Source organism: Nelumbo lutea, chromosome 8 (assembly GCF_056320005.1).
Source record: "Nelumbo lutea isolate HS-2025 chromosome 8, American lotus-T2T, whole genome shotgun sequence".
Classification (NCBI taxonomy): domain Eukaryota; kingdom Viridiplantae; phylum Streptophyta; class Magnoliopsida; order Proteales; family Nelumbonaceae; genus Nelumbo; species Nelumbo lutea.
In genome coordinates this window covers 1,103,424-1,131,382 of record NC_142691.1, presented here as the reverse complement: position 1 = coordinate 1,131,382, position 27,959 = coordinate 1,103,424, and the positions used below count along the sequence as shown (strand labels likewise).

At 38.7% G+C, this 27,959-nt stretch overlaps 1 protein-coding gene across 7 annotated transcripts; it reads right to left on the bottom strand.

Annotated features, from left to right (window-relative positions):
* Positions 1–414: 414 nt before the first annotated feature.
* On the bottom strand, positions 415–27,959 carry LOC148842083 (alpha/beta-Hydrolases superfamily protein). 7 transcript variants are annotated; one of them, XM_088959796.1, is made up of 12 exons: positions 26,915–27,896; positions 25,734–26,010; positions 25,142–25,327; positions 24,560–24,697; positions 19,262–19,382; positions 18,912–19,174; positions 15,475–17,808; positions 12,709–12,920; positions 12,453–12,608; positions 5,021–5,255; positions 4,181–4,494; positions 415–1,453 (listed from the first exon to the last, which is right to left on the bottom strand). In XM_088959796.1, the coding sequence occupies exons 1-12, from the start codon at positions 27,685–27,687 to the stop codon at positions 1,147–1,149; spliced, it is 5,316 nt and encodes a 1,771-aa protein (XP_088815922.1). In that variant the 5' UTR covers positions 27,688–27,896; the 3' UTR covers positions 415–1,146. The 7 variants fall into 7 exon arrangements, 4 of the variants coding, with proteins under 4 accessions (XP_088815922.1, XP_088815923.1, XP_088815924.1 ...); XM_088959797.1 differs by having other exon boundaries at positions 19,280–19,382; XR_016103790.1 differs by having other exon boundaries at positions 5,021–5,127; positions 18,912–19,382.

The following is a 27,959-nucleotide window of genomic DNA, read 5'->3' as shown; positions in this document are numbered from 1 at the left end:
CATGGTTTTTAAAATTGACCTGGATACTGAATCAGTCAGAGGTCCGGTTACCGGGTCAAACGATTCAATTGTTTGAACCAAACGTTCAGCTCATTCTGACTAAAAAATAAAATAATTTAAAAAATAAAAAACGGTCAAAACTGTTTGAATGATTCGAACAGTTAACCACCTGGTTCAGCAGTTCGCTGATCAAAATCAACGGTTTTTGAGGAAAATGAAACCGGTCACCGGTTCCCAATTTTCTGGTCCGACCGTCCGGTCCGATCCAACTTTGAAAACCATGATAAAAATGACTCAGACCATTTTGTTTTTAATCGTGCTTCCTTCCACGTTAGCTCACCCTTGGAGGTTGAAGCTTTTGCTATCTGGGAACTAGGATGCACTTGTATTTGCTCTGGAGATTGGCCCATCTGATTTCATCTTGGAGAGTAATTCTCTTAAGAGTTAAAGAGTATAATTACAAAGCATATACAGTGCATACACATGCAAAATAATACAAAATGCAGAATGCAAAAATAAATATATAGATTATAGAGTGAAAAACCTTGTATATTTACACTGCATATTTTGCAATTGTATTTGTATTGCTTTCATTTCTTTCCTGTTGGTGGACACTGCTACTGACCACTCCACATAAAAATGTGTGAGACATAACTGCTGACTGCAGGAATCTACGAAGAGAAAGTTGAACAGACATGCATCCCATCCATTTTCTTGTTCGTTGCAAGTTGAACGGAACTTACGAAGATGCACTCTTATGTAGGGTGAACTCTGGCTATTTGGGAACCCTTCTGCGCATTACACATTTACACGTTATCATGAGTATGGACAAAAAGAATATTTTCAATAAGCAAGGACCTGAGTTGGGTATGGTGTGCAGTAAGCTGGGAAACAGACCACAGCCAAAGTTTTTACATGTAATGGGGGCAATTTGTACAAAGCTTTCCTTGGAGGATTGCCTCAATTTCTTCTCGAAACTGTGCACGATCGCAGGCTTGGCCGAAGGAAGTATCAACCCATAAGCTTGAAACCGCAGAGCTACAAAGGTGTACACTAGTGTACAGTCAGAAAATCGTCCCTAGTATGCCCTCATCCACTATGTCATACTCAGAGAGCGTGCAGAATTCAGATCAATGTTTTCTGAATCTATTCCTGGATGGCCCCCGAAATTTTTTTCTCCCGAAGAGGTTGCCGTGGATAGAAAGTTAAAGCTAATAACAAGGATAGCACTAGACCAACAGCTCCACCGAATGGTTGGTAAGGATAGGCCCCTGTTAACCAGAGCGGAGAATTTGAATTGTATGCTAAAAAGCCACCTGTCTGTAAAATGAAATTTGAAGCCAACATTCCTGCACGGATCCCAATTGGAATGGAGAGACTACCATCATTTCTTTGCCGAATCCCAGACAGAGCCAAAGATAACAGCCATAGCCCTGGTATGGCGCGGGGAGACCTACAATTCCGTCAAGAGGGAAAAAAAACTTTAGATTAATTATGATTGGAACATAATAATCGATATTAAAATTCAAAGGCAAAGACAGAGAGAGAACGCAAGAAGAATGGGAAAGAAAAAAGATAAAGAATTTGTGTGGCTGCCTGGCTGGATCAGGCTCGGGCTATTTTAGTTTAGGCTAACAAAAAGAATGAAAAAGATATTGAGCTGAACAGGCCAGGCGACCTAGGCCCATCCATAGATCTGCCAACCCCCCAAATAGGCCACTGGCATACGAGCCCACTAACTAGGCTGTAAATATTGCCTACTTTCAGTACGTTTTATAAATAATATTCATGAATTTTTGTATAATTCTTATAAACAACAGCAAGGTGCATCTCCCTCATTTCAGCACCGGACAGAAAATGGTGAGCTGGCGCTGATACTAGGGTGATGCACCCCAGCGTTGCTTGCTATGTGAAGGAAACAGGTTTGCCACCAGTGTGGTTCAGTGGGGTCAAAGAATCCAGAAATCTTCCATGTGGCAATTTGTTTTCATCCTACAGGCTTCTTTCTCTTCTATCTAATCATAGGGCAATTTAAATTTTACCTCAGTGAATTGCCAAAATAAGCCTTTGCTTGGACAATTCATAATTCAGCAACTACACATCATATTCCTCAAAATGCAGGGTGCACTCCAGGAATGTGTGGGATTCAGAGGTAGGTCTTGTGTCACAGTTGTTACAATTGCTGGATGGGGTTTCTCTTGATAACAGTAAAGTGGATAGCAAATTGTGGACTGGTCATCCGTCAGGGGTTTTCACTTGTGCTTCCTTTTTTACAGTGTTGGTTTTTTTTTTTTTTTTTTGATAATTTTTGGAGTGTTGGTTTCTTCTCATCCTCCTTTGAGTTCCCAGTTAAAGAAGCTTGGTGTCATCCAATCCCCCCTAGGATGAGTGTTTTTGTTGGGAAGTCTTCCATGGTGCAATCAACACAAGCGACTTATTACAAAGGAGGAGACATGGCTGGTGCCTATCCCCAAATTGGTGTGTTCTGTGTGAATCAAATGGTGAAATTGCCCATGACCTTTTCATTTCTTGTTCTTTTGCTTGCTATGCTTGGGATTGGTTTTTTCTTTATTTGGTTGCAGGTGGAACACTCCAATTAGTTTGGACAGATTGTTTAATCCCCCTACTTTCAATTGGATGAAAAAAAGGGGAAGATTACTTTGGAGCTACACAAGAGCTGCAGTGATTTGAACAATTTGGAAAGAAAGAAACCTGAGAATTTTTGAGAAAAATAGAAGTGAAGAAAATTTGATCGAAGGTATAATGGTAAAGATGCAAATGGTTATACAGTGGGTTCCTAGATCAGCAAACTGCTTAGCAGATCAATTAGTTTAGCAAGGGGTTAATAGAGGGCATTATTTCTAGGCTCAATTGTAATTCTAAGAAAATGTTCTGTTGTTAAGTTTTACTGGGGTGGCTGAGGCTACTCAAGAGATGTAAATTTACCTCTTTTAATAAAATTTATGTTTCTGTTGCTGGTAATTGCAGGATTACTCTTGCAATGAACATTATAGTGTGTGTGGGGGGGTATCTTCAATGGCAATTCAGATCAGCCATTGGATTCCACAATGCAGTAGAAAGGGATGGGATTGTCTAGGAAGCTTTCCTAATGACACAATTAGAAAGCAGTTTTCCATGTATAGTATGGTACATGGATACTATGTCGGGGACAATCCTAATTACCCATCCCCATCCTAGCCCACTATTAGCTGAAGATCAGGCCAGGTTGGACATGGTATAAAAAATAAGGCCCTTCACAGCCCTAACTCTAGTCTAGACCCATGGGCCTATAAACTGCAACCCCTAAAAGATAATTCAACCAAAATACCACCTGTGAGGGGAGGATGGATGGAAAGATTATGAACTCAGGAATATTAAAGAACATGCAAGGAAAATGATAGAGAAAAGGTGGAGTGGAACTTGGGCTTGTAAGAAAGTTCTTTTGTTTATGTAGTCCACAACCATGTTAAATCATTAATGGAAACGTCAAAGGTGCAAAGAACCGAGTATCATCTTTAAACATGCATTGAACAGCAAAAGAAATATCTTATTTTTCTCATTCATTCCCCACTGCACTTTATTGTAAATATTTTCTGTTTTATTGAAATATAATTATCAAATGAACTAGAAAAGACGGGGGCCAGAAGTGAACTCATTTGAAGGAACCTAGGAGTAGCTCCAATAGGTGAAAAAATGAGGGAAAGCAGACTAAGATGGTTTGGTCATGTGCAGAGGAATCATCTACAGCACTTGTGAAGTAATCTTTTACAAGTTGAAGGGGCAAGAAGAGCAGAGACAGACAAAAATGGATATGGGTTGAAGTAGGAAGAAATAATTTAAGGGTTCATAATTTAACAATGGATATGGCATTAAACAGGACAGAATGGCAGAAAAGGTTTTGTGTAGCCAATTCCATATAGTTGGGAGGAGGCTTACATGTTGATGATAAAAATAATGTATTATCAAATGACCCCCATTAATTAAGTTTTTAATTACCTACTACATTCAATCCAAAAGCACTGAAGATACAATAACATAACTCCCAAGTATAGAAAATCAAATCCTGAAATGATAATTATCTGGTATTACCCAAGATGGCCCCTGTTTAATAAATTTTTCTAGCTACATAAAACATAGAGACAAATCTTTCACAAAAAATGGAATGTCATAAAGAGCATACCTCTGAAGTATAGAAAATGCAAATCCTGAAATAATAATTGCCCTGTGATAACCAAGATCCACTGTTATCTCTTCGGGCAACCACGACCTGAAAAGCAGTTCTTCTGTTATGGCAATACCAATTGCTGTAACAATTCCTCGACAAGCTTGTATTATCATCCTTCCATACACTTTGATCCATGACATGGCATCTGGTGATGCTGGAGTCAGTCCTGATGGCCAAGACAAGCATGCACAACCAAGTAATGTGTTTATATAGTGCATCAATGAGATTAGAATTGCTCCTCCTATCAGACCCATTAAAAAATCATTGAGCTGCACACAAGATCTAGCATCAGTGATTAGTTCACGAATTCAAGTTAAACATAAACTGAATAAGAAACAGTGAGCTTGATAAAAAGCAAAGACAGAGTAACTCCAACAGTGTCATTGATCTATCTTATTTTCCTATTTCATTCGGTTCTCATTTGGTTTCTTATTTATTCTTTCTTTCAGGTGATGCTGTTGAAGAAACAATAAACAAAATGCAAAATACCTACATGAGTTATTATTCATGTGCTTAGTTATGCATTAGGTACCTCTGGTTAAGCTCACACTTCATTTTTCTAGGGGTGGGGAGATGGAAATAAGTAATTTTTTATTTGCAAAATTTGATAGAACATAACTATTTAAAAAAAATTGATAGAACACTATCAACATTCAACCTTATAATCAATTGACAGTTGGTTATAATGCCCTTAAGGACAAAAAATAATAATACAGAACACAAAGTCTTCACTTCCTAATTCAAGGATTTTCAGTTGATTTTTGTTTTTGTATATGCCTATGGCTAAGTACATACCTTTTGTGATGATGTCAAATCCAGCCCATATTGCTTGAGTGAATTTTCATATCCTCGAATTCTTTTACCCCATAACGTAATAAGGATCATAACAGCAGTGTAAAGGCCTAAGATGCAAACATATTTAGCAATTCCAGTAGAATTTTGTGCTGCCCAGCTTTGCACTAGTGTTGGAAAGAGAGGAATAACTACTGGTGACCATAGAACAAGCACCATGCAGATAAACCCAAGAATTCTGCAAACCAAAGTAGGAAATTTGTTAAAGGGGGGGGGGGGGGTATTAAAGCACAAGCAGGTATCAGGGTTCAGAATAAGGAACTTGTCTATTTCCTACAAAATATCTTTCATTTTTATTGGTTTGTCAAAGGGACAAGATTCCAGAAGCACCTCTCTACTCTCAACTTCATGCTCCAAATATGTAAGCAACATTCTCTTCAATTTCTCCCTCACTGTAAGATTATCAAACCAAGGCAGCAGAAATAACTGCTTAAGGCATCTCTCAGCAATTATTGATCAAAAAAAGGCATCTCTCTGCAATTGATTTTATCCTATATCTGCTTTTCCACCCTGATTATTGCTAAAATTGAAGTACATGTTTTCTTAGTCCTATATATCTGTAAACCATTTGATTCTAAACATTTCTTAATAGTTATATATTTCAAATCTGAAATCCTTATATTCTCCTTGTTGGTTCGGCTGTCTTAATTTGTATGTTTATCTTTGTTGGGTCTTAAGTCATTAGTTATTGGGCCTTAGTTACTGGGCCTAATCTTATTTAGTGTTTATTTTGACTAGGTGTCCCATCACTAATCAGGGGCATTCTTGTCTATTTATGTAGCATTATGTAATGTTCTTATATATAATAGATTAGGGCTGGCTGAGGACTATTCTGCCGCCCATCTCATATCTTCTTCTTCTTCTTCCTCTTCTTCTCTCATTCGACAGCCCTATTTCAGCAAACATGGTATCAGAGCACTAATCTTTCAACTGGTTACAGCAGCCGCCTCTTCTTCTACTCGCAGTTAACTCTCTCATCTTTTTTTTTTGTTGCTGCAAAGAAACCCTAGGGTTGGTCGTAGCACACAGCTAGACCTACATCTAGGGTTTCCCTTGGTTGTAGGGCCCAAGGGGAGTTAAACCCAGAAGCTGATGCCCTAATAGACGCAGTACAGCAGACTGTAGCCATTTGGCTAAGATAGATCTGTGTAGAACATATCTAGGCGAAAGGACTAATCTCAGTAGTCCTAGAATTGCTCGTGGGTGAGGTTATAACCTGCGATAGCAGTGCTTAGCACACAGTAGAAGCCAACACAGCAAGTTGCAGGCTGCGGCAGCAGTGATTAGAACACAGCAGAAGGTAGCACAACAGAGTATAATCTGTGACAGCAGTAATTAGGGCACAGTGTGCAGTGTAGTACTCGGTGTTTCAGCTCTGTGTCGGGTTCTCAGGACTGAGTTTACAGTGCAGCAAGTTCCGTAAGTGTGAAACAGTTCACTATATATTGTGTTTACAGTCTTGACATTTACGAGTAAGTGAAGATGTCTTCCATATCCGGGGAAGTGTCTTCTAGAGATGTTAGGGCTTGTGGGAGGTCTCCTAATCTGGAGAATCCAAATCTGCACAGCCTACAGATCACAAGTGTGTTGTTGGATGAGTACAACTTCAGAGAATGGTCTGTCTCATCCATGCTTTTCATCACATCCCGGGAACTCACTGGTTACTTGGACGGGCAGAAGAAGGAACCAGAAGTGGGGAGTGTTGAATATGCAGCTTGGCGCAAGGAGAATGCTACAGTTATGCCTTGGCTACTTGCTTCAATGACTCCAAGAGTAGCTAGGACTGTTCAACATTTCTCCACGGCTGCCAAGATATGGGAAAAAGTTTCTAAAACCTATGGGCAGTAAAAGAATAATGCCAGAATTTACAGACTGAATCAAGACATTGCTGCCTTGAGGCAAGGAGATATGAGTGTTGCAACATATTTTGCTACACTAGAAGGACTATGGGAAGAGTTAGATCACCACCTTATTATTGATTGGGAGAGTGCCGGAGACAAGGAAAAGCATGACAAACAAGTTGAAGAGGGTAGAGCATTTAAGTTTCTAGCTGGCCTAGATCCTATATATGAGAGCATAAGGTCCCAAATTCGGGAAGGGATGAAATGCCAGACTTACATCATGTTTACTACCTTGTGAGGAATGAAGAGGTGAGAAGAAAAGAGATGCAGATTGATACTCAAACAAAACTAGCTGAACAGTCTGTGGAACATTCGGCCCTAATCTCTACAAATCAAAGGGAAAACAGGCACTCTGACAAGAGACATCTGAAGTGCACCCACTGTGGAGGGGAAAGGCATGTGAAAGAGACCTATTGGGTTCTCCATCTGCATCTGAAGCCAGCTGCATTGAGGAAAGATAAGAAGCATCTGAAGGGTCAATCTGCAAGTGTGAATCTGGCTATGGGTCAAAGTGATGATGGTTCAAAACACTCATCTACAGTTACTTCCTCTTCCATGGGACAAACTACTAATTCCCCTCGAACCGGGTCCTTGGGTTTTACCGCCGATGAGGTAGAGGTACTTAGCCGGGCCCTAGCCCGTCTAAGGACCAATTCTCTTCCATCCTCCTCCCTTGCCAGATCAGGTATTGTCTCTGCCTTTAGTGCAACTAGTACTATTGATCCTGCCTCTTGGATTATTGATTCTGGTGCAACTGACCACATGACACACATGTCTTCTCTATTTTCTTCCTATCATTTAATGTCTGGCCAAGATAAAATGAGGGCTGTTGATGGTTCTCTCTCTACCATCTCTGGGAAAGGAGTGGTTGACCTAAGCAAGGACCTCTCACTCAAATCTGTCTTGCATGTTCCCAATCTTTCTTCAAATCTCTTATCTGTTTCAAAGCTTACCAAAAATTTGAATTGTAGCATAACTTTTTTTCCTACTCATTGTGTCTTTCAGGACAGATTGACGAAGAGAACGATTGGGAGCGGTCATGAGTGTGGAGGTCTCTACTACCTTGATGCAGACATCAGTTCGGCCTTGCAAACATCTACTACTTGTAGTCAATCCAATGCGGAATCAATAGCTAGGTTACATCTGTGTTTTGCTAGGCTAGGTCATTCACCTTTTTCATCATTGGAAGTGTTGTTTCCAGAATTATTCAAAGGTGTTTCAAGTCAAGAGTTAGTTTGTGAAGTCTGTCAACTATCAAAGCAATGTAGAACTGTTTATTCAACTTCGAGTAATGAAATTCGAGCTTCTTTTGACTTAGTCCACTCTGATGTTTGGGGCCCCTCTCCCATTATTTCTGTTAATGGCTTTCGATACTTTATCAGTTTTATTGATCACTATTCTCGATGCACATGGATCTACTTATTAAAAGCACGAGAAGAAGAATCGCGGGTAACCATGACATTTTGCAAAATGATTGAAACACAATTTGGTACGAAGGTCAAACAATTCAGGTCAGATAATGTTGCAGAATACTTTGAAAGGTCCTTGAATCTGTTTATGGAGGATGCTGGAATGATTCATCAGTCATCTTGTGCTAGTACCCCCCAACAGAATGGGGTTGCTGAGCGCAAAAATAGGCACCTATTGGAGACTGCTCGAGCCTTACTATTTCAGCACAAAGTTCCAAAAAACCATTGGTCTCAAGCAATCCTTACTACACCATATCTGATAAATCGAATGCCATCCAAGGTATTGGGGATGAAAACTCCTTTCTCTGTTCTTTGCCCTCATCTTCCTGACTTTTCTCTTCCACCGAGAGTCTTTGGTTGTGTATGCTTTATACGTGTCAAGGATCCAAAGAAGACCAAATTGGATCCTAGGGCTACAAAGGGAATCTTTTTGGGTACTCCCCTACTCAGAAGGGATACGAGTGTTATGATCCAATCACCAAGAAAAAATATGTCACAAAGGATGTGGTATTCTTTGAGTCCCAATCCTATTTTCATTCTTCCCAGAATCCTCTTCAGGGGGAGACTAGTGGGATGGAAGAGGATTCTTCTGTTCCCCCATTCTTTGTACCTCTCTCTACCTCAAGCCTTCCATCTTCTCCTCCCGATCCACCTAGTTGTGGTATCTCGGGTGAATCTAGTGAGGCTCCCATTGTACCAACTACTACTAGTGATGTTGCAAATATTACTGAAGACTCCAGCAGGCTGCAAAGAGATATCAGAATCACCTACAACAAAAGGAAGAAGGGTCCTCTAACTCATGACAGCAACCAATTGGACTCGGATCAACCTGTCTCAGAAACTTAAGGTAATCCTATCAGTTCCTCTGACTTGGATCTTCCTATTGCCCTTCGTAAGTCTACTCGTTCGTGTACTATCAGACACCCCATTGCTGATTTTGTGTCTTACTCACATTTGTCTCCTCGTTATTGTTCTTTTGTGTCTGCTCTCTCTTCTATGCATGTTCCTACCAGGTATTCTGAGGCAGTATCTGACCCAAAATGGAAAGAGGCTATGGACGAAGAAATGAAGACCTTAATGAAAGCAAGGACTTGGGAATTAGTGGATCTACCAGAAGAGAAAGGCACTGTTGGATGCAAGTGGGTGTTCACTGTGAAGCATAGGGAGGATGGGTCCATTGAGAGGTATAAGGCTAGACTGGTAGCAAAAGGGTTTACTCAAAAAGAAGGGATTGACTACAAAGAAACCTTTGCTCCGGTGGCAAAACTCAACACAATCTGAGTTCTATTATCATTAGCTGCAAATTTCTCATGGGAGCTACATCAGTTGGACGTGAAGAATGCTTTCTTGAATGGCAACCTGCATGAAGAGGTGTTCATGGATCCTCCACCAGGTTATGGTTTTGGCAAGAAGGTATGTAGACTGAGAAAAGCCCTATACGGCCTTAAGCAGTCCCCTCGAGCTTGGTTTGAGAAGCTATGTGGGGTCATGAAGAAAGGGGGTTACACTCAAAGTGGGGTAGATCATACCCTATTCATAAGGAAGAGAAATGGCAAACTGACGGCACTTATTGTCTATGTAGATGATATGATAATTACAGGGGATGATCAGGAAGAGATTAAAAGACTAAAGGAGGTTTTGGTTGCTGAATTTGAGATCAAAGACCTGGGCCAACTGAGATACTTTCTTGGGATTGAAGTTGCAAGGTCCAAAGAGGGCATCTATATATGTCAGCGGAAATACATCATTGATCTTCTTCAAGAGACAGGCATGATGGGGTGTAGGCTAGCAAATACTCCAATAGAACAGAATCATGGTCTACAGGAGTCAGTAGGAGAGGACTACCTTGATAAGGAAAGATACCAAAAGCTGGTGGGGAAGTTGATTTACCTGTCCCTCACTCGCCCTGACATTGCTTATGCTGTACATGTTGTCTGTCAGTTCATGCACACTCCTAAAATCCCTCACATGAAAGCTGTGGAAATGATCCTCAGATATTTGAAGTCTTGCCCGGGGAAAGGGATTTTGTTCAGGAAAAACAGTAAAATTGAAGTTGAAGGATATACTGATGCAGATTGGGCTGGCTCTGTTGGGGACAGAATGTCTACTTCTCGGTACTGCACCTTTGTTGGAGGAAATTTAGTTACATGGAGGGGTAAAAAACAGAATGTGGTTGCTAGATCTAGTGTAGAGGCCGAATACCGAGCTATGGCTCATGGTGTTGCTGAACTTTTATGGCTTAAGATCCTGCTTGGTGAACTTGGAATAAAGATTGAGTGTCCTCTCACGTTGTACTGTGACAACAAGGCTGCCATCAAAATTGCAAATAACCCAGTGCAACATGATAGAACGAAACATATTGAGATAGACCGTCACTTTGTTAGAGAAAGAATTGTCTCAGGAGAACTCTGCATTCCTTATACTCCCTCCGAGATGCAGATTGCAGATGTTCTGACTAAAGGGCTAGCTACAGTGAAATTCGTGGACTTACTTGGCAAGCTAAACATGATTGACATCCATGCTTAGCTTGAGGGGGAGTGTTGGTTCGGCTGTCTTAGTTTGTATGTTTATCTTTGTTGGGTCTTAAGTCATTAGTTATTGGGCCTTAGTTACTGAACCTAATCTTATTTAGTGTTTATTTTGACTAGGTGTCCCATCACTAATCAGGGGCATTCTTGTCTATTTATGTAATACTATGTAATGTTCTTATATATAATAGATTAGGGCTGGCTGAGGACTATTCTGCCGCCCATCTCATATCTTCTTCTTCTTCTTCCTCTTCTTCTCTCATTCGACAACCCTATTTCAGCAAACACTCCTATTTCCCTCTATATAAGACCTGGTTTGTTTCTTTACCCACCACATACACTATAGTAGTACCATCCTATGCCATTAACTCACTATCAAAAACAAATCCAAAGAAAAAAATCAAATGAATCCTATAGAAACTAAAACTTGCATTTTTTTTAAATGTATGTAACCTCTACTTAGCCTATCAAAAAATGGACAAAGATAACTAAAAAAAGTAATGGAAAATACCCATAAAACAAAACAAAATCGAAGATTATTAAATTTCCACTTAAGTCCGAACTCTTCTAAGATGTGATACAGTTACAAAAACAAACTCTTGAAGATCCAATATGTTCTTTTGATTTTTAAACTTTCATGTTAGCAAATCTGATTCTTCCATGATTGTATCTGTTTTGTGAATCCATTGCACTGTTTACATTGTCTGTTTCTCACAAGTACGCAATGCTTCCGTTATTACCATACAGAACTAAAAAATCAAATAAATTCGATGGAAAATGAACATGGGGATGGGACTGGTTTTTACATAATCAGACTAGATAATCAAAATGGTAGGAACTTCGTTGGGTAAGTTAGAATAGAAACAGATGCACATTGTGCACCATCTTTTATCAGAGAGTGAGGGCCTATAGGCCCTATACCCATATGAAGGCTTCTTCTACATAATTACCAGAGGATATTTTAGAGCCTCCAGGAAAATCAGATTAAAAAAATACCAAAAACCAACTACGGCTTAATATGGAGTGAAAGAATTAGATAAGGGAACAATAGAATGCCATGCCTCTTACTATGAGAGCTTCCATCTTGGGTATGCTTGATGGTTGTATTTTAAAGACAGATCTGGTGAAAGAAAAATGTGAACACGCTGAGAGCACAGCATCCAATGGGGACATCTCTCCATGAACTTAATATACAAGTATGGGAATGTTCCCGATATGCGGCTGGATGCTGTGCTCTCAGTGTGTTCACACTTTTTGCTTTCATCAGATCCAAGCTCTGTATTTTCTATTTTCATCCATGAAAGAACAAGACAAGGGAACAATAGAATGGCCTACTTCTTATTATGAGAGATTCCATCTTGGGTACATTTGGTGGTTGTATTCTTGTGTTTTCATTGGAATAGTAATGTTTCTCTCATCAAACTAAAAGCAAGAGAAAAAAGGAAAAACAGAAATAAGCATGCTATAATTTTGTTACCTCTGAAACAAAGGGCGGTCAGCAATATGAAAGAATGAAATAAGTCTGTCAGTCAAACTCATAGCACCACGTATGCCACCCCAAAGCAAAGCAATTTTACCAAGCAGCTTCAAGATTCCACCCTTCTGTCCCAAGTCTGCCAGCATTGCGACCAGCCTGTTCACATGTAGAAAATTGGAAGGTGATCTAAAATTTTGAAGAAAGATTATTATTACAGACAATTCAAAGAAAAAAGTGCTAGTGCCATGATGCTGACCTTTCCTGATCCACTTCACCATCACTTTTGGTAGGTACCACAGGAGCAGCAACTGACATGGCTTTCTCAGCTAGGCTACTCACTATATTGCTTTGGCTCTTTTGTGGTACTGTTTCCTCAAACTTACCACATTCTGCCTCATGGTTCCCTTTTTCATTTGGAAACCTGGAAGAAACTTCAGAAATATTGCCACTTCCATATGGTTCTTTTATCTGCAATTAGTGGTTACAATCAGAGTTACTGCAGTAAATCTGACATAATAACATAAAAGAGCCAAAACAATAAAAGAATGGCATTGAAAAACATAAAACAATGCTTAAAATGATACTACCAGATTTATTGCAGTAAGCGTCATAAGAACACTTCTTGTAAACATAATATCAACTAAAACTAAGCACATGAAAGCTTTAAGAGCAAATGTCCAGAAATCCAAATAAAAAAGAAAATTAAAAAGGGAATTCCTCTGGCATGGGTGGCAAGAAGAAAAAATTATATGTTTTAAATTAGGACGAGCCTGCCTCAAAGTGAAGGGGATTTAGGAATTAGAAGAATCAAGGATTTCACCTTGGCTTTTTTGAGCAAACAGTTATGGCATTATGGGACAGAAGTAAAGGTTGGTGGAGGAAGCTTATTGCAAATAAATTTGGTGTTGACAGAGGTAACTGGGTTTTGGGTGACTGCTTACCATCCCAAGGATGCTCTGCTTGGAAAAGCATTTTGGAAGTGTGTCCATATTTCTAGCAAGAGGTAACCATTAGGGTGGAAAGAGGTGACAGAATCAGATTCTGGAAAGGCAGATGGTGTCGGGATCACCCCCTAGAGTCATTTCCACAGTACCCATTTGCCAAAAACAAGGAGGCTTAGTGTCAGATTACTACTCTGAACAAGAGGCCCGAGTAGTTTGGTCCCCAATACTTTGAAGGAATTTACAGGATTGGAAAGTAGAAAGTGCTATTGGACTGATGCAATTATTGGAATTCCAGAATATAAATTTGGTTAAAGCAGAAAGGTGAAAAGTCTGGCTGTTTCATTGTGTGTTCATGCAACAGACTGAAGAACTCAGCCCATTGTCACTTTTCCCAGCAAGCTGATCTGGAACTCGTTAGTGTCGTCCAAAATTACCTTCTTTCTTTGGTCTGCTGCTCTAGGAAAAGGCCTTACAAGGGACAGTTTAACTAGAAGAGGGATGTGGATCCAGGACTAGTCTTGTGGTATGTGTGGTTGAGAGCTGGAGTCAATCAGTCATCAATTCCTGCACTGGACTCATTTCTTCAAATAAGCTAACCTAAGTTGGTCAATGGGCTCAGTATTGGAGTCTTGTAGGCCTGGCAGGTCCCAAGCTGAAGCTCTAGGATAAAAACCATTTGTGCTCTGGTACCAGCGGCTATTCTTTGGATAGTCTGGTCTGAAAGGAATAGCAGAACCTTTAGAGTCAATAGCAAATTTGTGGAGGAACTCATTAACATAACTGTGGGCATAATTGTCTTATGGGCTTCAGTCTCTAAGCATATTTCTATGACCACTCCTCTGTGGTCCCTGTATCAAGTTGACCTGTTTCTTTCATGAAGTTGTTTGAGTGGCTCTCAGTTCTTCCCTAGTAGCTGGGATGTAATTTGAGTGGTGTCTGGGGCCCCTCAGTTGGGAGCTCCTGTCTGTATTGTTGTATCATTTTTTTTCAATAACTAAAATTTTACTCTACCTTTTATCAAAAAAAAATGTTGGTCAAATTCAAAACCTGTATCTCAACAAACAGAAACCTGAAATTTGACAGGAAGAAATGGAATTGTTGGATAATTGGAGTTTTAGACACTTAAGGCCACACAGTGAGGATTAGTCCTACCATCTTGGTCTCCTCCACAACTGAACTTCATTAAACTCAAGTTTGATGGTTGTAGATTGGGAAACTGGGGGTCTTCAGGTGTAAGAAGGATATTTATAGACCATCAAAGTGGAACCTTGCTACTCTACTTGGGTGTTGGGTCCAATTGGGATTGGGCCTTCAGTGAGGGATAAACTATTGTCCTTACTCCAAGGGCTAAGATTGTTCATTTTATTAGGCTATACACAAGGTTAGAAATTGAAGGGGACAATGGACATTCGAGTGGTTATTGGATGGATCAGGGAGGGGATATCTTGTCCTTGAATGTATGTATGTTCCATCAGGGACGCACAATATCTAGCTCTAGTTTGATATCTACATTCAGGTAAGCATCACAGAGACTTTCCAACTGACATACAGATACAGTGGCCAGGGAAAGGGGTTAAGAGGGATTCCTTGTACTGGTGTCCTGGCAAGTGGGGGTAGGGTGTATTTTATTTTTATCTACACTATAGGATTAATTGCTTGTTGGAAGCTGCTGGCTTCCCTTAGTCCCTTATATTCTTTTCTGCTTTTTCTCTGATTTCAGTGAAAGTTGTGTTGTTCTATTTCTGATAAAAAGGAAGAAAAATATATATATATATCAACAGAATAAACTGATTTTGTAATAGCATCACAGCTCATGTGCAAAGAAAGCTATTTCCCAATTTCCTTGTGCCAATCAAACCATATCCATATAGAGATATACAAAGAAAATCAAATTTTAAGATCATATCTGGGATGATATTTATAGCAATTGATTAATTACTACTAACAGTAATTTGTGGAAATTATATGGATGAGCCTCTTCCTGACATATAAAAAAAAATCACATAAGAGAACAGAAGAACCAACAATGAGAATATGAAAGCTATGGTAAAGGTTGAGAAGGATTTTGATAACTTTACCTGCTGGTGTACCAGCAAAGCAGATGCACCCAGAGCTGCTGTAACAGCACCAACCATGACTCTATCATCATTCTCTGCATCACCTTTCTCCTTGCCACTGCTTACTGAGCTGTTTATATCAAAATATTGATTTTTTTTGTCAAAATATTTATGATTGTCTCTTACATCAACCACTTTATCATAAAACTTTTCCCTCACGTTTTCAGCTTCACTATGACCATTATCATGCAGTGTAGCCACATTGAAGTATTTTCTCAAAGCAGCTAGGCTAGAACCTACAATAACACCAACCGGCAGAACTTTTCTCAAGTAACTAGCATCTTGAACAGCATAGGAAATTACTCTTATAACATGTTCTGCATCAAGAGTGCCAACCTTTCCTGAAGCAGTATCTTTGTTTTCCAAAGACCAGTTCACCTCCTTGCTATGTTCTACTGCCAAAGACACTGTATCTGCAACTTTCTCCAAATCTTGGGCAAGATTGGACTCCATTGCTTCCATATCAGGTGAACCAAGTCTGCGACCAACTTCCACCTTCAAAGAATCAAGTATAATGTTCTTAATTAACTGTACTAGATCCAAGAATTTAGAAGGAATCAGTTCATCCTTTTTATTACAAGTATTTATGGTCTCATATTCTCCAACTGGTTCCTGTTCTTTCTTAGTTTCTAAAATTACATAAGATGGCTCAATAAATGTGTCTGTATCATTGGCTTGATCTGGCGATAGGATAGCCTGACTGTTTCCATCAAGGCCCACATCAGTTGTTCCGTCATCAGCATAACTTCTATTGTTTTCCGATTGATCCAATAGCTTATATTGACCTTCTTCTGGAAAGTAGTCAAGCAATAGATCAGTAGTTGTATCTAAATCTAGTGATTTGGTAGTTGGAATCCTTGAAAGAAGATATTTACGGAGGTATTCATTGTACATTGAGTCTCCATATGGATCTACAGTTACATATAGTGGAATATTACGGACATGTCTAACCTTATCTGAGTTATAAACCAAATATTTGGGTCCAGAAAAATGATGCTTCTCCCTTTTGTCCTCTTTGTAGACATGATTAATTCTATTTGAATCAGCAATAGTGTTATTGAAGGATGAGATAGGGTTTTGAGTGAGCTTATTTTCATTCCATCCCTTACTTCCCTCTTGATGTGATTCTGCACAGTTCTCATGGAAATTACTTACAGGGTGAATGCATGATAAATCAGACTGGGAGCTCAACTCAATTTTGCACTCTTCTTCTGCTTCCAACTTATATTTATTGGCATTGGAAGAATGTATTTCAGATGTAGAGCCTGGTTTTCCATCCTCATTCTTATCTTCATTTTCATCATTCTTGTCATGTTTATCCTCCTCCAACTGAGTAATCATATTCTCCAAAACTCCAAAGACACTGTTCACAGCCATTTGGGTAGAATCATCGAATCCTGTCAATGCGTCTAATGCTTGAGAAACACTGATAGAGGGGGTGTTAGAAGTTGGTGGAAGTGATGGAGAAGTTTCTTCAGATTTTATGGAACCTTGTTTACTATGATTAGTTGCAGGCTGCATATCATTGTCTTCATTCTTCTCATTACCATTCCCTTTCTTTTCCATTGATGGAGACTCAGGAAAGGGTTTGGAATTTGACAATGATTCTTCAATACCAATGGATGATAGTATCCTTTTTTTATCTTCATTGTTCTGAGTGTCATTCACTTCTTCCACTTTCATATGAGCTATTCCACTGCCTTGACTCATTCCATCCTGTTCACAGATACCTTCCTCAGTTCCACCTGCCATCTTGGACCTGTTATGGTGGTTGAGATTAACACCTCTTTCTCCTGTTTCCTCAAAGTCAGAAAATTGGGCAGCCTTTTTTTTTAAAATGTCACTCTTTACATGATTATTCTCCAACTTATTACCATCTTTCCTTTCTGGACTGGAGATATCACCTGCATGATTACTCCCAGATTGAGAGTAACCTGGATCTACAGATTTTTGTAAGTTCTGTGTAGGTTGAAGCTCTGGTTCTAGTTCCCCACCAGTCTTCTCCATGTCAGGTTGATTGTTAACAGAATCACCTGGTGGATCATCAACCCCTTCTGTCTGTTTTGAAGGATGAGTGTCATTAGACACAACTTCAGAATTTGATAGTCCTCCAAGTGTTTCTTGGACCCTTGAGTTTCCCTTGGATGGCACATTGCGAATCTCACCAATCTTCTTAGTTCCTTGGGTCTGCACAATTTCAGAAACAGCAGCAGTAAGCTTTCCACGAACATCTTCTGGTACAGCTCCTTGCAAAGCTTTCATTAGTGTTTCTCCTTGTTCCACGGCACTGAGGACCTGGATAAGAATACAAGTGAATACCCACAGAGTGATAAATCAGGGTAAAGAATCAAATCCCTGTGTGAGCAATAACAAAAGATATTCCAAAAGAAATGGTTCTAAGAAAAACGTGCCAGTGTTCAGTATGGATTGTCATTGGGCATAAACTTGGTAAATGTGTTAGAGGAAACCCATATAGAAGAAAAATCACCTCTACACACACAAAAGGAAAAGAACAAGAAAATATCATTAGGGGAGGGTGGAGAAAAGAAAACTACCTATTTGAAATACCAACTTCTTTTTGATGGTTTTAATTAACTAGATCCAAGCTACTAAGACTTCAATACCTTGATGGATGCACTGTCAAGACCTACTTATTGTTTACTACCTCAAATAACAAACATGTGTCCAACTTGTGCAAAGATACGCATGGCCATGGAAATGAAAACATAAGATGACTTCCATGTTGTTTATTTTAACATAATGGAACTACTCTCATATGAACAATATATTAATGATAGTTACTTGTCCAAATCTAATAGTAAAAAGGCCAAAATTATAATATTGTTAGGGCCATCACCCAATTTCGGTCCAGACTACCTGGGGGGTCTTGGGAGGGGTGAACTGGATACATACCTAACCTTTGGCATTTTTTACACAAAAAGTGGCCAGTCAGCCACTCTTAGACTTGAACCTACGATCCATGCATTGTCAGCCTAAGGTTTTACTACTGCATCAAGCTTTAACAGTAACAACTAACAGAGGAAAATAAACAAGCATTGTCCTATACAAAATTATTAATATATCCTTATACCTGATTACAATAAGTAAAAGCAACACTTGGAATATGAGGGTTGAAAAGCCACAGAACAAATTTAATAACATTAAATCAGTAGTAGAATGTAATTCCATTTCTAGTAGTTGTACATAAAATGAATATAGAGGCCCCAAAATTTAACAGCTCTTGTTGCATGCTAAAATCCTGATTTATAAAGCATATTGAATATTACCAAAAAGGATCATTGAATTCACATAAAATACCATTAAAAGCAAATATCCACCACAACCGTGTCTAGCAATAGAACAAAAAATTGAAACAAGAGCATGATAATTAAGCAAACCTTCTTCTTCTGTTCATCTGCTAGTGTACCAGGCATAGTCACATCTAGCATATTCATGACCATTTGTGCAGTCTGTAGCACTTGGCCTCTTTCGGTATTAACTGGATTATCCCCCTCCTCTTTGACTGGTTGCACATCCACTGAAGTATTTTGCTGTGAGACATCACGGTTGTTCTCTTCTTGCCATCTTAGACCACCAAAGTTCAACTCCTTTTCTAAATATCTTCTCGATCTTAAATGAAAATTAACTGCAGTATCACTTTCTTCAAGCATATCCCTTATTGGATCAACAGAATATCCATTTAAAGCACCCGATTGGGTAAGATTCAAAAAATTGTTAACAGTTTTACCTTTATCTAATGTTTTACCTTCAACCAGAGCTAAACCTTTTGGTGGGTTGATGGTAACATCCAAATCTTTGAGCAGAGGATGGCGACCCTTCAGAAGTCCAAGCTCCACTGCCGTAAGCCACTGCATAGAACATGTGTACCCATCAGAACCAAATGCACATACTAGCACAAGTATTTTTAGGTGTAAATTAATATATTAAAAGCATATATGTTCGTTATTTAAATATAAGAATTAGATGATAGCATAGACAAAGATCCAATATGATGTAGCCATCACTACCAAAATATCTTTGCTTCCTTATTAGACAGAAACCCAACTAGGCAAAAGGAAAAGGAGATATGGAGAGAAAAATCAAGTCATACATTCATCAAAAAAAAAAAAATCAAGTCACTCCATTTTTCTCCTTCAGTCACATTTTCATAACCTTTTGTTTTTGTTTAGATCAATTTTATTTTCTTTGAGTTATTTTCAAGTTCTTCGTACTTAATACATTGAATTAATCTAAACAGTTAGAATAGTTACAAGAGTCTTAACAATAACTTTTTTAGTTTTGGGGAAAAATGAGATTGTAATCAGAACACTTTCTTGTAGCCTAAATTTAGGAGGACTAGAATTTGTTGGTTTCACTTAGTTTTGGTATTATTTAAGTAGTTTTGCACAAAGTGGCAACTCGTAGTACTGTATCTGTTGTTAAATTATGGGCCCTTAAATTAAGGGAGATCTATTAGACTAAATATCAGAATTCCTCTATGATGACTAGTGCAGGAAAAATGGTCTATCAAAATTATTTAGGCTACTTCTATTCAACTAAATATCAGAACTCCTCGGGTTTATCAGGTATGAAGCTTGCTCTGGTACTTCTATTCGATTCTAGGAGGATGTTTGGGTGAGTAACCAACCCCTCAAGGATCTTTTTCCCTCTCTCTATTCCCTCCCCCTTTACAAAAATGAGCCTATTTCAAAGTTTCTCCCTAGTCTGGTACTTCCCTTGTCTTTAAATTGGAACTTTGGCTTTTGTAGGGGATTAAGGGATGCTGAATTGATTGGGGTTTCTGAGTTGCTTCAGCTACTTGAGTCGGTTTTTTTTATCAGCCCTTGAATCAGTTTGTTTGGACCCCACTAAATCTGATCAAAGAGTTTGGACCCCTGCCAACCCTAACCCCCTGGTGTTCCCAGTTAAAGAAGTTTGGATAAGACCTATCCCCTCCCCCCACCCCAAAAAAAAAAAAATTGTTTTTTTGCTGGAAAGTATTCTATGGGAAAATCAACATTTTGGAAAACCTGCAAAAGAAGAGACCTTATCTTTGCCTCTCCCCTAATTGGTGCTTCCTGTATAAGGCCCAGAATGAGAACTGTTACCATCTATTGATTTCTTGCTCCTTTGCTGCAGCTTTATGGAGCTGGAGCTTTAGTTTATTTGGATGTAGGTGGAACCCGCCGTCTGATGTAAGTATGTTGTTTAATCGATCTACTTTTGGGTGGCACACAAAAAGAGGTAAAATCATGTGGAAATGTATCAGAGCAGCTATATTATGGACTGTTTGGGAGGAAAGGAATGCTAGAACTTTCCTAGAGAAGGAAAGAAGTTTTGCTGAAGTGAAGGACTGTATCTTAACTAGAGTAATCCATTGGCTGAAGACATTAGCGCTGTTTGTTGAATTCTCCTTGGATGATCTTTGGAGGAATTGGCTAGAAGTGACTAATACCTTCGCTAGGAAGAATAGAAGGGTGGTAGAGTGGTAACCTCTTCCAGAAGGTGTCATTAAATTGAACTTTGATGGGAGCAGCCAAGGTAACTCTAGACCTTTGAGTGTAGGGGGTGTTCTAAGGAATAAGGATAGCAACATTATTTCCTTGTTCTCAAGACCAGTAGGAGTGGGAGACTCTAGAGCTGAGTTACTAGCTGCTGTTCAAGGGATCCAGCTTGCCAACCAACTTGGGTGGAACATCTTTTAATTGAAGGAGATTCTCAAGTGGTAGTAGGGTGGCTATCAAAGCCGGACACTGCCATTTGGGGCTATAGAAGCCTCCTCAAAAAGGTGAAGTGGCTAACCATTAGAGTTGATGTGAAATGGGTAAGAAAGTCAGCAAATACCATGGCTAACTCCTTGGCCAAGCAAGTCTGGAAAGCTGTATCTAACTTTTCCGGAGAGGTCGCATCTCGTGCCTCTCCTTGGGATGCTTGTATTCCTTATCTTTGGTGCTTAATAATATTCATTCATTTATCAAAAAAAAAAGTTATTTAGGTCACTAAGGTAAGACTTGATCCTCATCCCTATGTCGGTGACTCAGGGCTCACAATTTCCCTAAAACATAGTGAAATTTACCCATTTCCCCAAAGGGGCGAAATAAAGACATCATGGAATAAAGAATTCCAAATTTGATCAGTAACTGATAACATTTTATTTGTTTGTAAGAAAATTTGACTTAATTACAAATGAGAAAGAGAGGCAGTTAGCCTCAGCTAACCACCACCGAGTTCCATCAGTTACAACTCCCCTCTTAGGGTAATTGACCTCAAAACATCTGCTCCCTTCTGCCCCTTATTTTTCTAGGCTATCAGCTAAGCTATTTACAGATTTGTAAATCCATTTAACTTTTGAACACAATTCCTGCATCAAAGCATTAATTTCCTGTAACATGTCTATACATCCACGAGTAGACCTGATCATGGGCTGGGCTTGAGCTTGAATTTTACCAAAATTTGAATGGGGCCCAGCCCGAAGCCCGGCCCGTGAACAGGTCTATCCATGAGCCATCTTGTTCTGTTTGTAGCCTTCCTGCCACAGCCCTAGAATCCTCTTCCGTGATTATTTTCCTGCAATTTGGTGCTTTTGCCTTTTGTAATCCATACAACACTGCATACAACTCCATCCTTGTCAAATCTCCAAAACCTATTGTCCTGAAAACAAAGCCAGCACATTACCCTAATTATTTCTGATTATCCTCCCACCCCTGAAGGTCCTGGATTGCCTATGCTACACCTATCAAAATTGAATTTGAGCTATGGTGCTGGTGGTGAACTCCATTTGGTGCTTATAGTAGTTCTGCGAATAGAGGAATCTGCCACTATTTTCCAGCTTCTTATGATTTCATCAGTTATAAATAAAGAAACGATATCCAAGGTTTCCACCCAATTGCCACTTTCACAATAATGTAATATATCACTTCCTCAATCCCCTTTGTCTTTTCATTGAAGAGTCTAGCATTCCTTTCTTCCCAAATACACCATAACACTGCACATCTTGTACATCTCCACAATATTTTTCCTCTCCTTTTCATAGGAGAGAAAAAAGGAAGTAGATTTTGTAGACCACTAGGTAGACACTACCTGCATCTAAACAATGAAAACAAATGCTTCTGAAAATCAGTCAGAAATTTACAGAAGATTAGTAAGTGTAGAAGTGTTTTTAACAATTTGCTTTGCACATTAGGAAAACATTAGGAGAAAATGTCCAATAAGATCTTCTTCATTGGCTGAACTCACAAGTATTGATTTTATTATGGAACTACCTCCCAGCTGAAAGCTGATCTTTGGCGGTACTGGTCCTCACCAAATAGCATTTAAAGGGAAATAAGGGGATAAGTTAGAGTTTAATGAAAGATCCTCAAAGAAAGATGAACAAGAAAAGTAACTGGAACTAGAGGAACCAAGATTGAAATAGAGCCACAGCTTCAGTTGCATTGACACATTCAAAAATAAGGCAATCTTTTTTAAGTAGATAATTTAAAAATAGAAGGGGATTTATCTTCAAGGATAGAATCCCCTCACCAAAACTTGGATTTTCTTTTCTTTTCTTTTCTTTTCTTTTTTTTTTTTTTTTTGCCAGAGAGGCCATTAACTCGACCATATGCCAGAGAGAGAATTTCTGAGCGCTACTTCCCCAATCCTAAACCCTCTTCTTTTACCCTTCTACTTACCAATTTCTAATTAATCAAATGAACCAATTCCCAAATATCTCTCAAAATTTCTCTGATATTTCAAAATAAATTTAATATAGCAACGAAAAAATCAATTTGTTACATGCAAATATTCTAAATTTTGTCAAAATATTAGGAAACTTTACTGGTTTTGAAAAAAAAAACAATGGGAAACCATTGTGAAACATAGAAAATGCTCAATAATTTTTTTTGCATAAAATTAAGTAAAAGATATTTTGATTTATTAATTATAGACCTTTATCCCAACAACTTTAACTAGGATTTCAGAATATAAAGCTCTTTTAAAAGTTTTAGTTGAACGGTTAATTTAAGAATAACTAATTCTTTATAATAACGATACAATAGTACAAATCACAGTAATAACTATGTCAAATGCTTCATTAACATTTTACAACTAATCATACTTAGCCTACTGAGAGACATCCTTCAAAGTACCTTATCATCCTTTGGTAGAACACCAAGAGTTATTAGATAAGGTGTGGTCCCTTCTTTGCCTATAATATTATATGCTTGGTGTTTCTGTTAAAATATATGTTACACAAATGTCTTAAAGACCAAGTTTTCTCAGGATTTTAATATCTCATTTCTATTTTGTTGAAAAATTTTAATAAACTGAAGAAATCAATTAAAGAATTCAAGAAATTAAAAAAAGAAAACCCAGAGGTTCGATTAATTTTGCCAGTTTTTGTCACCATTTGAAGATTTTGTCTCATTTCTTCTTTTTTTTTTATTTCAAGTCGAAAAGTTGTTAACCAAAAAGCAAATACTGTTGTTGGTTACAGGTCTTCTGACATAAACAATCCTTGGCATGTTGCAAACCATGTGAACTCAAAGGAAAATCCCTTCCAGTCCAAAACTACCAGATCCAGAGTGGTCTAGGAAGACCTTGTTCCTTCTTTCTACTTTTTGGGTGAAAGACAAGTCAGCTCTTACTGTAATACTGAAACATTTCCCCTTCAAACTTCCACCAAATAAAAAGCATATCCTATTACCAGCATTACATTCCCTCTTCAAAAACAAGTATCTTCAGCCCCGCCCCCCCCCCCCCAAAAAAAAAGAAAAAAAAAAATCATCACCTAAGCCTTATCCCAACTATATGGGGTAAGGAGAATGACTATTACATCCTAACATTGAGGATTGACTAGGAAAGTCCTGTTTCATCACATGATCTATGAAACTGAAGTAAGAACTACCAAAAGTAGACCAAATGAAAACAATAATAACCACAACATTTCTTCAGAAAACAATGCCAATTAATAATATGAGCAAACCCATGAAGAACACACTTCAGTTCCAAATGTTTCTATAAATAATACTAGTCTGATTTTCAATTCTCAAGGAAGAGAGTTCTTCACCTCAATTGCAAGTTGATGGTACCAAGATCTTATAAGCATACTAGAAGGCAAACAAGAACAGAGAAGCAAGCTTGTAAATGGATTTTCTGCTATGGAATTGCGTGGAGTAGAGAACACCGGCACTGTCCCATTGTCACTCTGAGAAAAACAGAAATTTGTAAGAAAATAATACAAGTTACAATATGAAATCTTGGTTCATAGATAATATGAAGAGTTAATATACTTGGTAATATATACTAGAATCTAGATAAAGCTTATACACGTATAGAATTTCTGCATGTAACATACTGAAAAAGAAAGTTCTGCAAGTAATTCTTCTTGGTATCAACTGCAAAATATTTGAAACTACTAAGTTTCACCTCTTGAGAGGTTTGACTTAGTAACTTGAAACCTTAAAGAGATTAACATTGTATACATAAATAAGACAAAGTAAGTATCAAAGTAATTGCACTTGAGGAAGATGTTAGTCCTAAATAAGTTAAAAAACTGATGCACAGGAAGAAGTGTCTTGCACCGCTACCGCAATGCAGAGAAAGCACACCATAACCAATCCATGAAGTATGAAGAGTACATGGCACATGCCTGTATAAAGAGAAGGGGAACCTTAACATTCCCAACTAATCGTCTTGTACTAGCTTTTGCATAGAACTCCTCAGTGGATTCAAACCCATAAGAAACTATAGAGATTGCACTCTCAAAATCACGCAGAGATTTTGCTGATAGAGCCTTTTCCACATTAAACCCTTTTGCTCTTCCATAAAAGAGTTCCTGAACACATGGTAATTTTGTAGTAGTTAGCATGTGTATAAGAAGATAATCACCATATGAAACAGAAAAAGAATAATAAAATGCAATCAAACTGCCTGTGCATGAAGGTTTTTTCTTTTTTTTTTTTTTTTGCCTTATAGACCATTACCAAATGTTGGTTGAAGATATCCAGGGTTTTGAGAGACATGAACTGGACACAGACCTGACCTCTGGCCTTTTTTTTTGGCAAAAAGTGGTTTCTCTCAGACTTGAAACCATGTTCTCACACTTGTCAGACCAAGATTTTACCATTACATGAAACAATGACTCCTAAAAACTTTTTTCATTACAGTTAAAAAAAAAATGCTTTCTTTCAGAAACCAAAAAAAACTCTGAACATGATAATTTGTGGTTTGAAAGAATTCACCTTGTTAGAACGCAGAATATCTATCAGGCCATCAGTGAACTTCTGGTCTGCAGCAATGTGATGAGAAGATGACCTTGTAGCTTCTTCTAAGTCAAATGGATTGTCAAAGCATGTCGCAGCTGTAAAAGGTGTTCTTTCTCCCACTTCTGCAAGGTATTTTGTCAGCATGTTTGCACCATATCCCCAACCAACACCCATCAAGGTTGTCCGCGGTCTTGCCCCGTTGATGAACTGTACAGCTGTGCAGATATCATCGCTGTCAGCAGCTGTAAATAACCTACATAAATGAAGTAACCAAAAGTCCTATAATCAGCTTTATAGTGCAAACATAGGGAACTTGGGATTAATGATTTCCTGATCAAGGGAAATAAGCAGTTTATCATGGTGTAAAGGCAAAACTATGGGATGCATCCTATAATGAAAAGAATAAAAGAAGTAAATTTTTTTCCCAACTTGGAATATTTAAATCTCATCAGACTTTCGATTCTTCAAGGTTCTTTCCATGTTGATCATCTCTTGCTCTTGGGGTCTAACATAGAAACCTTGATTGGACATGCTAGGGTGCAAAACAGTTAAGGTAGTTCAAGGCTCTAAATGTTTCTTTCTTGGGATATACTGAGTGTTTTCAAGGACTAAAGTCAGTCATTTGATCATTTGGTATACTAGTAAGTTGACCATAAGCTCCTTGCTTGGAGTAATAATCTGGAAAATGGGAAGCTGGAGGGAATTTGGAGCATCGCAGAACTGTAACAAAGAAAAAGGGCAAATTGCACCTCAAGTGAAGATGGAAAAATGTGTATTAAAATAAATAGTGAACAGTAAATGGATGACAGAGAACCGAGCTACAGTTCCATGTTAGAGTAGAGGCCGGTTATGCTGGATTCATAATTGAACGTTGGAATTCCCTCCCTTATAAACAAAATTCTCTTAATGAACACTTGGTGTACAAATAAAATAAAACTTACAAGGATATTGCATCTGTTAATTAGACCTAATATCAATAACCCAAAGGTCGTAAACTGTGAAATAAACATACTACCGGAACAGTCAGTAGAGATGGTGAGATAATAGGAGAAACAGACTACTCAAACTTGGAAGTTTTCAAATTATTCAAAGCAATTCCGTGCAACCGAACAACAGCAGAGCTTGAAAGGAAGAATACATCGTTAAGTAAAGCTTACCGAGCAGTGGTCAGTGGTGAACCTGCGCATCCCCTGGGATTCATGACGATTGGAAAACATCCGTGTTTCAGAGATTCATAGACGAACATGCGTATGTTATTATCCATGCTTCCTTCTGTTGTTCCGGGAACAAGCAACAGAGTGGTATCCATTCCAGGTTCCTCGGTCAAATCCAAATTCGCAGGCCAGTCCAGGGAAATCACCCCTCCATCATCGGTGGGTATACAAACTCGCTGGTAAAGAAGTTTTCCCTCGAAAACGCCAGCGGGTTCTTTGATTTGAATCCTGCCGCTATTGAGCTTGACGAAATGCCGGTCTTCCTTGACGAGGTTCTCATTGACGTCCTGGAGCAGCTCACTCCCTTGAAAGGATAAAGATGGACAACGAAGCAGCACAAATCGATTAAACGGCGTAGGACTAGTGAACAAAATCCAGCTTCCAATATGGGACACGGCAAAATCCCGAGAGGACTTCAAATGAATGAAATACAGAGCAAGTCCCGACGCGAAACCCAACGCCGGAGCAATCAAATCCAGTGAATTTACGGAAGGGAAGAGGGAAAGCAGGGCCTGAGATAAATCGTCCAAGGCAGAAAATATTGAAGGACCTAACCGGTTACTTAGAGTGAATTTTGGCGGGGATTTTAGTTTTCGACGCCTCCAAACGCAAGACCCACGGAATTGTAAATTTGGACGACGATAGGTAAGATTGTTGACTGGTAAGAAACATGAGGGTCGAAGATTAAGATCAACATAATTTATCTTGGAGCTCATATGTGTATGATTTCGATTATGAATTGAGATCCCTCGAATTCGAAATTGTTTTTAGAGTTTCTTTTCTTAAGTTGAGACGAGCCTAGAGATTAGAGTTGTTTAATCTCTTGTCTAAACCACCGCGAGAGAGAGAGAGAGAGAGAGAGAGAGAGCAAAGCCAATGCACAATAACTCCAGAAACAATAGAGAGATGGTGGATGGCGGTTCACGGTTGGCGCCTGGCGGAGGATATCCCTTTGAAGGTGGGGAGGGTGGTCTGATCGTGGGACCAT

Excerpts from the sequence above, each read along its gene's own strand:
- LOC148842083 (XM_088959795.1), bottom strand. The coding sequence starts at position 27,687 with ATGAGCTCCAAGATAAATTATGTTGATCTTAATCTTCGACCCTCATGT. Across the intron at positions 26,011-26,914 it reads TCACCACTGACCACTGCTCG|GTTATTTACAGCTGCTGACA; the intron begins GTAAGCTTTACT and ends TCATTTATGTAG. Across the intron at positions 1,454-4,180 it reads GCATTTTCTATACTTCAGAG|GTCTCCCCGCGCCATACCAG; the intron begins GTATGCTCTTTA and ends ACGGAATTGTAG.